Source organism: Crocodylus porosus, unplaced genomic scaffold (assembly GCF_001723895.1).
Source record: "Crocodylus porosus isolate Cpor-Errol unplaced genomic scaffold, CroPor_comp1, whole genome shotgun sequence".
Classification (NCBI taxonomy): domain Eukaryota; kingdom Metazoa; phylum Chordata; order Crocodylia; family Crocodylidae; genus Crocodylus; species Crocodylus porosus.
This window is the reverse complement of record NW_017728949.1, coordinates 28610894-28624175: the sequence shown is the minus strand read 5'-3', so window position 1 is coordinate 28624175 and position 13282 is coordinate 28610894. Positions and strand designations below refer to the sequence as shown.

The window sequence follows — 13282 nt, the reverse complement described above, 5'->3', positions numbered from 1 at the left end:
TGACTTAGCCTTCACTACCTCTGTGAGCTGACCCAAGAATTCCTGGTCAAGCTCTTCTCCCTGGTTGGGAGGTCTGTAGTAGACTCCCACCATTAAGTCTCTTTCCCCTCAACTGCCTTGTACTCTAACCCAAAGCACTTCAGAGTGCTTTGAAAGCAGCCTGAAGGACACGTAGCTTATACCCTCATCCCACTTGATACCAGGCCCTCAGGAAATGACTATAGTTAGTGTGTTCTGAATGAAATCCCTGCTTAGTTCCTAACCAGAAGAATATACAGAGTTGAGCATACAGATGGAGAAATTAAAATTTGTAAGGAAATTCTGGACACTTAGCCTGAAGTATAAAATTTTTTGCAACTCTTTTGGCAACAGGAAGTTGGTAAGATAATACGCTTATAATAAAAATAAAATTACCTCAGTTTTACTGTAAATTGTACTCCAGTCTTCAGGACTAATGGCCTCTGTGGATGAGTTGGCATGCAAGGCTGTCGTTCTACCACAAAAGAACTGCAAGAAGAACAAGCCATGAACATTTTGATCTTTAGTAAAGGCAAGGATTTTTGTGGGTGATATATTTTACTGGAACAACTGTATGATGGGGATAGACTTAGACGAGCTTCCAAATGCAGTTCATTCTTCTTCAGATCTGAGGAAAAAGCACGACTAAAAACTGCTGCAGGGCTGTAGAACTGGCAAGGAGAAATAACCAGGGGTAGCCAGCAGACCTTGACCATTAGTAAGATATTTTTATTACAAACTTCATAACACTACTTCAGGACAAAACAGAAATTGTGTGTTGTAAATAAGTTGGATTTTAATGTTGTGACAGTAAACTGACATAGTGTGCACTTCCAATCTATTTATTCATCAGATATATTCTTAACATGGCAATTTTGAAATAAAATGTTATGTAAATCAAAAGTGTCATTCCATTAATTAATTATATCAAAGCCATCAGGAATCACTAAGTTCTTAAGGGTATGTCTTCACTGTATAATGTGTAGCTCAATAGTTACCAGAATTATTTTTGAGTGAGCTAGTAATGGTACTGGAAGCTGTGTAACAACACTGGCCAAAGACAACTGGTTGGTATTTCTAACCAACACCACATTTTGCTGTGTAGATGCACCCTAAAGTGTTCTATGGCAGTATTGCCTATCTTAGTAACACATTATATGCAAGTAGGTGGCATCTGGGCCTTTTCACTGTTTCTAAATGGACAGGAGCCTTTTGCAAGAGTCTAGTGGCCAGGGCACTTGAGCAGGATTCAGGAAATAGGGGTCTAGTCCCAGTGCAGACAGTGGTCTGCTGTACGACCTTACACAAATCACTTTACCTCTCTGCCACTTCCTTTGTACTAGTTGTCTTGACTCTAAATTCTTTAGAGCAAGGATTGCTTCTTACTTTGTATTTGGTTAACAGGACTCCAGTCTTGGATGGAACCTCTAGATCAGTGGCTCTTCAGCACAGGCCAACAAGCAGATATTCATCTGCACAAGGTTCTATGTGGCTCTGTTACCAGTGTACATCCATCTGGGAAAACTTGTCAGCTAAGGCTAAAACAAGAAAGACTAAAGGGGTAGGACTGGAGCCTGCAGGCTTACTAAAGGTACAACAAGGGTCTTTTCAATTTCGTGGGATTTTATCTAAAGAATAAGGAAAATGCTGAAAGCAGCACAAATTTAGCATGGGACTGGCTGAGAATGCAGAAGGCAATGGCAAGATGGCACTTTACACACTCACTGGTTCACAGAGGAATGAACTTTCACAGGTGACTGTTGTTGGCTGTTGCCCACAAACCACCACCCTGCCCTGCTTTCTGCTTCTCTTCAGACTAACACAGATAACTACCTCTTTCTACTCAGTGTAGAAATGAAGAGTTTCCACAGATTCACAATTACATGAAGAAAAACCAATATATGCCCTCTTACCTCTGAATTAGTTGTCTGAAAAGACTGTGAGTTCGGTCCTGCAGAACTTGTTTGTTTTTTGTGATGGGATCTGGTTCATAAGTAAACTTCTGCTCCAGTTCTTCAAGTTTTTTAAGCTGCTGGCGAACTTGCTGAAGACTCTCAGCAACAATGGTGAACCTACAATGACATGTCTTATTAGTAGGAAGACTTACACTGCAGAAGTGCTTAGATGCCCAACAGGATGCTTACAAGGCAACCTGCAGCCTGAATTCAGCCAATGGAGCCATTTATCCAGCCTTCAGATGAAGGGTCTCAGCAGCCAGATTGACCCAGCTTGGCTGAAAGGCAGGTGCACAGTCCTAGCACTGCTACTGCTTTTCCCTTCAGGGAAAACTGTCAGTTGCAGACACTCTCCCTGTGCTGCTGCTGGGAAAAGCAGTGGTGGTGGCAACACAGACCACAGCTTGAAAAGGTTGCTAAAACATTGGTACACATGGTGCAGGACAGTAGTATACAGAGATAGCCTTAACTGTTTAACTTCTCAATGGAACTTATTAGCTCAGGTACAGCGCCACAATAATGCTGTTTATACTGCTTTTGGGTCCAAAACTATCGCATGCAGAACTACCATAAGGTGTCTGTATTCTGTTGCCTTGTGCCATACAGATATATCCTAAAATGCACAGTCCATATGCAAATTGTCATGGTAAAAATTGGATGTTATGATAATGTAGTTTGTGAATAAGACAGCACAACTGCTGTCTCCTTCTTGGAGGATTTGCTTTGTATATTGGATAAGGTGCAAGTACTTGGTAAAGCTTTTTAAATGAACTGTTGTGTTGTCTTTGGTACTTCAATGGAGATTTTTTTCCCCTGCAATATATTAGCTGTGCAGCTCAAAAATAACTGAATGGAAGCAGCCATAGCAATAAAGCATGACTTGGAAAACTGCTACTGAAGTATAACAAGACAAACTATTTTCCCCTAATTAGGGCTTTGGTTTCCTGTTCTGAAATTATTTAGGCTGACTGGGACAAATAAAATGCCACTTCCTTTGAATGCCACTTCCACTGCTGTGAAAATGAGAAGTTACTAAGCTAAGTTCTTGCCTATGGACTTCACAGTTACAGTAGCATTTAGTGTGGCTTTTGGAATTTAAATGGGCACACTGCAGATAACACACAGTTATATATGAAACAGTTAATATTCCCTGCTCCCCGTTGCTTACCCAAAACGGATTATTGCAACACAGTGTCTACTAACTTTCTTCAATTCAATGTGTGTTATTGGCTCTCCTGTGGTTTCGAAATATTAATTTTAACAACACCATATATACCATTATATTCTGGCCCACAGTTAATCTTTACAAAGCATTTATTATTTTCCAATGTTGATTTAGAAAAGTGATTCTCAACAGGGTGTCCTGCTATCTTTTCAAGGGTGCAACAGGGTGCCACACAATATTGGCACAGTTAGGTTTACAAACATGATTCACAAGATGAACTCAGAGATTTCAAATATAAAACCATAGTTCTGGTCTTTCTCATTTTTTTTGCATTAGAAAAACTGCTTGACTATCTTTTTGTAGGTAAAAAAGAGAGAAACCTAAGACCTGGTGTTTTCTGAGAGCTGTCTTGAATTTATCCAGGCATGCGTCAAGTCTAAAAAGGCTGAGAACCACTGATTTAAAAACTTACCAATTCTGCAATTGGTCAAGACAGGCATTGGGAGGACCCCCGATACAAGCAATTTGCTGTCTACGCTTCCACTCCACCAGTTCTTCATTAATCAAGGCACTTTGTGTATGCTCTGTTATGTTCAACAGATTGATTATTTTGTTCACCACTTCCTAAAGGGAAGATCAGATTGCTTTGTTTAACTATTAGCTTTATCTATCAAGAACAACAGAAAACCTCCACTCCTAGCATAACTACTCTTCTTCTACTTCAGTAGAAGAGTACTGAGATTAGCAGTAGAAATTAGCTTGCTAAATTGAGGGACTAAAAAAATAAAAATCAACTACCCACTTCTCTTGAATAACTAACTTGGGTCTCAACTGTGCAATAGCCTCCATGTTAGTGGACCACGGTGGCTACAGGGTACTCGTTACAGAACTAGGGCCTTGTAATACTGTTCAGCATGTTTGACTATTTAAGATAGTTGATTAAAACACACACACACCCCACTACAACTCTTCCTTCCCACCCCTCTCCCAGGGACATCATGGAGAAATATGACTAATGAGAAATGACACATTTCCGTTCCTGTTAAGTGCACCAGCTTCAGTTGGCTAAAAAAGTGTTCAAAATAAAAGGGCTATTTTCAGTAAGAAGAAAAATCTCAAAATGTTAGGAATAAACTGCTTTAGGGGATTTGATTTTCAGTGACAATGTAAAGGACAATGGTGCACTTAGACTACTAAAAACAAACAAGCTTTTTCTTTTGGTTTAAAAACTTAATTTCCTTTACATCCTAAAATAACTTGACCCAATGGAAGTTAACACAAATATTCAAACTGAAGTATTAGTGTCCTCTAAAATAAATTTTAGCATTACCTTTCTCTTAAAGTCAAGTGTTAAAAACATCTTCTGGAGGACAAGTTGTTCTTTTTTATATTCATCTTGCGCCACACCATTGGGCTCATGTTCTGTGAAAGAAATCCAACAGGAAACAGACCAATATAATTGAAGAAAAATACAAAATTCTTTTTACTTTCACTTAATGACATTTGAAAGACAAGAACAAATATTGTCAATGACACACACACCATGAAAGATACTGAGCAACCCATTATTTTGGCAGGAGTGGCGAAGCTGACCTTATTTGCTGCAATTTGACTAATTTGGGAACTCCTGACAGATTTCAAGAGGGGGAATACCACTTCCTTATTTTTGTTAGAGAAGAAAAATTCAAAAGCTGTGTAGTTCCTTAGCAGCTTCATGCCGGAGTTTCATGAGTGGACTCAGACAAGGATATCAGCTAACTGTCCCAACAGGCCAATGTCCAGAGCTTAGCACACTTGCTAATCCCCAAACTCTTCTCCTTCTGAGAAAACAGTCTGGTTTGAAATCTCTCATCCACACAACTAGTACCAGCGATGTCCCAGAATGAGGTATTTCCTTCCTATGACACACACTGTATAAAAAAAAACTAACTGAACATCTCTACAGATGGCTCTCATGTCCATATCAGCAGCTTGATTAGGTTGGGCACAGTGCAATTTCACAGCTACTGCCCTTCTGCTAGTGCATACAGACTAGCTTCCATATCTCTGCACTGGGCTGTCCTTCTCCGCAGACACATTCTTACAAAAACGTATTATAACAGCAGCAACAAAACACTTTAATAGTCCAGGTCCAAATCCCATGTCACCAAACATTTCTGAACTAAAATGGTGCAGGAACACATCCCTAAATTGGTGAGACCCAAAAAAAAATTAAGCCACACTTTTCCTAGTCTTAGGGAGGTGAGGAAGAACAAATACTCCTTTTAGCAGGACTAATACTTCTTTTAGCAGAGACCAAATAGGTCCATTTTCACCCCAGAAGGAATTTCTATCTTATACGTATATCAGTAATGACTTTTTTAGTTTAAGGCATATGGAATCACACCCTATTTGAGATTATATGTATGGTATTGGCAAGCAACTGGCTCTTTACTAAACGTGTTATCAGTTGTGTATATGTGTCTGGGTCTGTGTACAGCAGTGATTCCCGACATTCACTGGCACATGGCTCAGTCAGGCTGGGCAAGTAGTGTACTGCACTTTTTTGCTCTCCTTATCAATCTTGCTTTTTTATGGTGCCTGTATATAATGTGGGAAGGTTAGCAACCCAGACAGAATGCCTGACAGCAGGGAGATAGCTGAAGCTCCAGAGTTTGGATTTAAAAATGAACTATCACAAAATACATTGGATTTTTTGGATTTGATATTTCTAGTTATTTCAAAATGGTTTGGCTTTTTTCAAAATCAGGTTGTTCAGGTGATGGCCCACAGGGTTTTATGTGCAGTCCCTAGGTTCTCAACTGGCTGCCATCCTTCCTCAATTACTCTGCCTACAGTAGCAGGCAAAGTCTACAGGATCCCCCCTGTGACTCACTTTAACTACCACTTTGTGCCTTTGTCCCAGACGGAAAGGGAGTGCTAGGAGCTAACAGAGAGTTTGGAGCCATGTTGTGGGGAGTGGAGGGAAATCATGGCCACATGGGGGGCAGGGATGTTTCACTGCAGTGCAGCAATGGGTGCAAGTTGCACTGGGGATGGCAGGGGGTTCTGCTTGCATGCACACCTGGCTCAGTGATGGTGGGTGCATGGTGCAGCAGTTGGATGGGTGAAAGTGGAAGGCACCCATGCAGTACACCTGATGTGGACTACACTGGTATGATTCCCAGGGGCTCTAAAGTTGGGCAGTCCTGGTTTTAACACTGTAAAACATTTACCGGTATATGATTTTTTCTTTCTTTTTTTTGTTCAGAACTTAAAGCAGAACAAAAGAAAATTATGCTATTCCCACCTGAATTTGCCCTATGTCTCTGAAGTCTGATTTCTAGAACAATCCATACCTACTGGAAATTTTTTACATACTGTATACCTCTGATAAGATTTGTCATGAATGAATCTTACCTCTGTTCTGTAAAGTTTTGCATTTGAAGTCATATTCATCTTGCACATCTTCTAGGGTCTTGATGTCTTGTTCTACTTCCTACAAAGTAAAAACACCATCAGTTGCATGTGCACCCACTTAAAAATGGAACTTATGGCATAGGCACATAAACAAGGTACTGAGAGATAAAAGGGATAGAAGTGTTACTGACAGCTAGGTACTACTCTGGTTAGTAAGTTGTAGTAGATAATAGCCAAGTCCTCAATTAAAGAGGTCTAAGCTACTGTGGATTAACTTTCATTTATAGTAAGAGCAGGCACATAGATAATAACTGTAGAGCACTAGACATGCAGCAAAGTCCTGCTCCTTTTCCTCTACAGCACCTGGTTTGTTTGTCATGCTCTCAGACCATCTAAGACTTTTAGTGATTAATTCAATCATTATCTAACTTTTATCATAAGGCAGTTACAATCAAAAAGAAAGAAAGAAAATTCCCCAAACTTATTTGTTGCTTGTTTTCAATCTTTTCTGCCAATGGAAAAGTTATTAACAAAGTCGGCCAAGTTCAGATCTGATCGTTCCATGCTTCCAAGGAGATCAGGGGAACCTGTACATTAATTATATAGAGGTAGAGTTTAACCTCCAGATGTCACTTAAATATGGAAAATCAAATGCTCAATCCTTGTTCAGGAATAAGAACTGGAGCATCTGGCCTATAGAAAATAATTGTTTTTTTATATCAAACAAGATTGGGTGGGGAGGGCAGTGTGACGGAGCAGCTTTAGAGCTCTTTCACTTTAAGGGCTGGAGCAGGTGGCCGCCAGGTGGCTGACTGTGGTGGCCATTTTCAAACAGGCCAGAAAGGCAGCAGTCTGGGTTGAGCAGTCAAGGAGGCAATATCAGGCTGAGTTTTTCCTGGGCCAGTTGGAGGTAAGGGCAGGAGTTATGGGAAGGCTTGGAGGCTCCTGGTCTGGGGCATGACCTAAAACTGCACCCTGCTGGGATAGGGAAGCCTGGTGGGACTGTCAGTGGTGTGGCAGCCCCCACATAATTACCAGGATTGAACACCTCCCCAGTGTAAGGCAGGTTGGGGTTCCTAAACCCTAGCCCCCGCCATCTGGTGGGTTGGGAGAGTGTGTGATGGTAGGTAGGCCAGGTAAGCTTCTTGAAGTGCCTGAGCCTGTAAGGAGGGGAGCCCTGAGCCCTGTGAGGGAAAGGGCAGAGTTGTAGGGCCAGCTAAGCTTATGAGGAAGCAGCTGAGTCCAAGGGGGTGTTTGGCCCCAGGCCCCAAAGGAAGGGGTGGAGTGTTGGCCCAGGAAGGTGCACAGAGGCCTGGTGAGGGGCCAGGGCAGAGTTAGCTTGGTGTAAGGTGATCAGGCAGCTGCCACTCAAATGAGGGCTGCAAGAGGGGCCCAACAGGCTGGGCTAGTGCCGCTTGAAGTGTGAGAGGACAAGCCTAATGATCTCTGTGGAAGTAGGGCAGTATGTATGCGGCCTAGAGGGCTGAATGAAAGAGGCCCTTGTGAGAGGGGGGTGGTATGTTAGAGACCTTACAAAGGTCTGGATTCAGCCTGGCTGTGAGCTATAATAGCATAATATCTGCGAGACATGGAACACTTAAGGGGTGGCTGGAGCATGTAAACTTTTCCCTGTTACAACTAGGGCATTTGAAGGGCAGCCTCTCACCTATTTAACATCCTAAGTATTTAACAACAGTGTGGCAGGTGAGCAAAGGGGGTGGTTTGCTCAGAGATGGGGGTAGGCCAGAGCAAACATCAAGCCTGGAAGTTGCCCTTCTCACAGGAAGGGAGAGAACTTGATTTGCTTCATACTGAGAGTCTATCCTCTATCCTTCTTAGCAAAGAATGATTTCTCAAAATATTTCCTTCTCTTATAGTACTGTCTTGTTTGAAAGGGAACAAAAATATTCTCCTCATGTTTGAAACTTCTTAGACATTTTATTTGGTATTACCAAAATATTCAGGTCTAAGCAAAAGAGTTATCTATGTGAGTGTTAGTAATGCTAGATAATGACTTAGTTTTATGCAGTGTTTTTGTACCCCGGTGTTGTTGTTTTTTAAGCTGAAAACAAAACAGTTTTATTCATAACTACCTTGTCCAGGAGCTTTAATTCAAAACTATACTTAAGATTCAGGAAGTAAGACCATGGAAACATTTTTTTTCTCATTAGAAATGGATGTATATCACCCAGCAAAACCCAAGTGACAGTCTTTTACTTACCACCACATTGTTCTTCACGCTCTTGACTTTTCTGTCAAGCTCCTTCTGTTTGTCTAGCATTACAGTATTAGGTATGTTTCCCACCTGCCTCTGCAGCAGTGCAGAGAAGAACAAAAAAAAACAAAAACAAAAGTGAATCAAATCAGTGTTGACATAGAAAATAAATCTGTGTCTCTTGGCCTTGATTACTACCATATTTTTTGCATAACTCATGCCACTAAATAAGATGCATACCTTATTTGTGGGAAGGCAAAATTGAGTTTTTTTTCCCCCAGAGTTGTGGCTGCATGGAGAAGGGACAGAGCCTACACATTGGCTCATTTCCCTCTCCCTTCCCTGCTCGGGTGACAACTACAATTGTAACCCATTCACAAATGAATTGGTGGCTTTTACCTAAGCAGGAAAGGGGATTGAGCTGAAGAACAGGCTCTGTCCCTGCTCCAGTTCAGCCATGAAAGGATTAAAACTGCAACTACTGCTGAAGACTGGCCTCCACTCCTCCCTCCATGTAGTAAATGGGGAGAAGTGGGGGAAGGAACAATGAGGAAAAACAACAGCAGTCATCCTACAGCATTTCCATGCTTCTATTCCAGGCAGGCCCCAAAGGAAGGGGTGGAGTGTTGGCTCAGGAAGAGGCACAAAGGCCTGGTGCCCTTCATTCCAAAATCGGCTTCCCTGCTTAAAACATGCACCCCAATTTTGGGGAACTGATTTCTGAAGGAAAGGTACATGGCATATGTAAGGAAATATGTTGTCCTGTCTCAGTGTCCTACATTACACTGAGATGAGACCTCTAACAAAGTACAGTTATTATAGTCTTTTTCTGCCAGTTCATGAACTGTTAGTATATATTATCTCCAGAAATGTCTAAAAGTAAGTAACATCATGGATGTTTAAGGGACTAAGTGGTTGAAAATATCTAGAACTTTGCTTTTTTTCCGTTTTTTTTTTGTATTGTACCACAATTTTAAGAGAGAAACATCTGAGACAGCTATTTTTTTTTGTTTGACTTGATTTCTGTGCAGACACAGCTAATAGCTAGAATCACTCAGTGTGGAAACAAATGTCACCTGATGTCTCATTTGTGCCACCATAAAATTTTTCTATGGCAGCAGAACTGCTGAGCAAATACACATCATTACCCTTTGTTGCTCCACATGAAAGAAAAATCAGTGGTGCAACAAAAAGCTTTAATAAACTCTGCTACTTTATTTCAGTGGACATCTACCTTGTTAGCACCTTCCCCACTCACCCAGATCCGTAGGTCCAGCTGGCTGGGGAAAACCGCTTCCCTGTGACTTTGGGAACAGGTCTGGCTGAGCACGGAAAGTGGGGAAATCACATTGCCCCTTGTCCTACACCATCAAGGGTGGGGAAAAGGGGTGACCTGTGTCTCATCCAGTGAAGTGGATCAGCTATTTCACAACAAATGCATCATAGCACAACTAACTTGCTTTGTTTGGTGATGTCTATTTCTAGCCTTAGTTGTTTGCATATGAAACCTGAGCAACTGTGGGTACAGCTGACTGCGCAGGGCTCTTGTGTGCACATAGTTTGGATGTAATTATTTAAAAACTAGATCCAAAATATTATCCACGGAATGAGGATTATGACATACATTAACTCAGTGATTCCCAACTGGGGTAATCGGATATCCTCTTAAGGTACCATGCAATCTTAGCACTGTTAAGTACAGACACACCTACATGTGGTTCAAAACAAACCCAGAGATTTCAATTGGGAATCCATGGCAGAAATCGTCACTCTGACCTGATGTCACCTTTCTGAGTGCTTTGCAACAGAGGAATTGCTATATTTTTCTGTAGTCAAAAACAAGTGAAAGCTAAGACTGGCATTTTCCAAGCAGTGACCTTGAATCTAATGAGGCAAAGAACCACTGAGTTAACCAAACCAACAGCAAATTCCTTTGTTCTTAAAATACCATGGCTGAGGGACATTTCTGGACTCTTCAAACACAGGGCAATCTCTGTGTTGTAAAAACCACAGTTTTATTAAGTTAGTTGCTCAGTTTCCCCAAGAAGTATACATTTTTCTAACCTTGTCATATAGTTCCATTTCTGTGGATTTCAGTAAAATCATTAAAATTTCTTCCACCTACTTTCTGTGATGTGATATTATATAGATACTCCAGAAGCAAAAGGAAGTCCCACAAAACATACGCATGTGTATTTTGAATTTTATTTATTTTTGGTTGCAGGATATATTAAGCTCAATTCATCATAAAAAACCAGATGGAGCTTTTGTAGTCAAAGGCCAGCCAAACCCAGTAGGTTATTACATCAAATTAATTATTTCTTGATGAATCAAGATTTTTTTTTTAATTACAATATTATTGCTGATGGCTTTACCTTTTGCAGCATCAGTTTTATTTCTGCCTGAAATGTATTGTTTGTTTCTCTTCATTACACAGACTGCTTGGGGGGGCGGGGAGGAGCAAAGAGATCTAGCACCACAGATAACAACAAAGGGAAGGAACATTGTGGTGGCTACTCTACCTTTTTACCTATTAATTTAGTACAGAGAGGAAAGCTCCACAAAAATATTTTAAAGAGTTGATGGAAAAAGGTAGTATGTGGTATCAAAAATAGGTGAACAGAAGGAAGACAAATGGTCAACGTAAGGTAGGTGTAGAAGTAAAATGCAAAAAGGAGGAAGGCTAGATAGACTCCCACCAATATTGAAGGGATTGGCCAAGGCAAAGATAATCAGATGATGGATTGTTATAATATAGTTTGATGGGAAAAATCACACCACTTTAGACTCTATTGTTAAAGTAAAACACCAACACAGTAAAGTCTCATTTGGAAAGGTTTCTTTCTTTTAATCTAATGCTTGATCAGATTATGAAGGCACCTTGGGATATTAATGTTGTCCAAGGAACAAAGTTCACTTCACAACCATTAAATTATACCTACCCAAATGAGCAATGTAAAACAAACCACACGCTTCTGGGATAGATGTTTGTGGCAGGCAATCAGGCAATTTATCAGCTTCCTCTTTTAAAACAGGAGCCAGAGGAAAGAGGACCATTAAACAAACATATGGTGCTTGTTTTAATTTGACAATGACAATGTGTACTAATGACTGCAGCTGCAACTGACACTGGAAAATGGACTTACCTGGTCTGATGACTGGGCACTGGTCAATATTTTCCTTTCTTCCTTCAGGCAGTTGTAGATTATCATTGCCATGTGTATTGGATCTTCTTGAAAGTTATCCTAGATTTGTGGTGTTAAAAACAGCCCATTGTTAACACAAACACAAAACACTCCAACTCTCATCCCATTGACCAAACCAACATGCAACAAGTTTGGCCAAAGTACAGTGGATGTGCTGTGCCTCCAGGGGACAGACTGCATTTGCCAGAACACGGTGTCCACCAGAACTATAGAAAGTATGAATCAGCATCACCCTTTTCAGGAATGCAAGAGCCACTCCACCTGCTCTGTCCCTGGAGCTTTCCCCAGATACTCTGGGGAAAGTATTTGGGGAAAGCTCCTTTACTGGTGTAGCTGCTGGCTTCACGTGTTGGTTGCAAAACTCAACATATGGCTCTTGCTCAAGACTGGAGTTATGGCTCGGCACAAATCCAGGTGTCGCATTTGAGATATGCAGAAAGCATTTCTATAGGGCTAATGGTGACCACCACTTTATCTGGAAGAGCACTGCCTGATGCAAAAGTTAACTGTATAAAGCTGGTTGTGCAGGAAGTGAGGGCAAAAAGGCTGTTAGGAGGGCCTCACTCTCTCTGTCAAGGAGCACGGTTCTATAGTAGCCTTTTCAGCATACTTTTGGAAAAAAATGCTCAGGCTTGTATAAAAAGAGCAGGACTGTGGCCAGGGAATTCACAAACTAGTAAATCCACTAAATCCACCTTCTGTATCATCCTCCATTATATCAATTGTCATCTTGCTTTATTACCTTTCCTCTTATTTGCTTTTTTTTCCTTATATCCTATATGACAGCTATGTTACTAAAACTGTTGCCATTTCTGCTGATGTTATTAGAAGTTAATGAAATCTCTAGTCTATAAAAACAAACCATTATCTCAATATAATTCTACAGAACAAATCTTTGTAAAGCTACATCTTGTTCCTGTGATGATGATTATTCATTGCTTGGTACAAAAGGTATAAACCAGTGGTTCTCAATCTTTTCAGATTTGAGGCACCCTTCAGAAAATACCAGCTCTTTTTCTTTCTTTTTTCCCCCCACCGCCCTCCCTGGAACAGTATTTTGGACTACAGAAAAAGAAAAGAGCAGCTCTTCTGTTGTGCAGAGCTCAAAAAGGCAACAACAGGTCAGAATGGTTTTTAACACTACAGCTTCCTACTTTATAACTTTGGGTTTATCTTACACATTTTGTTTGCAGACTTAACAGTATTAACATTGTGTGGCACCCCAAGATTTCACAGACATTAGGGCTGGAAGGGACCTCGGAAGATCATCAAGTCCAGCCCCCTGCCCAAAGGGTAGGATCCCAGCAAGATAAGCATCCAATTT

The 13282-nt window shown here is 40.9% G+C and overlaps 1 protein-coding gene across 1 annotated transcript in view; it reads right to left on the bottom strand.

Moving 5' to 3' along the window:
- Positions 1-13282, bottom strand: part of STAT1 (signal transducer and activator of transcription 1) — a 37985-nt gene that overhangs the window by 17453 nt on the left and 7250 nt on the right. The window contains exons 4-10 of the mRNA XM_019554368.1: positions 11899-11997; positions 8759-8848; positions 6538-6616; positions 4469-4560; positions 3611-3762; positions 1932-2090; positions 415-507 (exon numbers count right to left, since the gene is read on the bottom strand). Coding sequence (XP_019409913.1) covers positions 415-507; positions 1932-2090; positions 3611-3762; positions 4469-4560; positions 6538-6616; positions 8759-8848; positions 11899-11997 — 764 coding nt within the window. The remainder of the gene's footprint in view (positions 1-414; positions 508-1931; positions 2091-3610; positions 3763-4468; positions 4561-6537; positions 6617-8758; positions 8849-11898; positions 11998-13282) is intronic.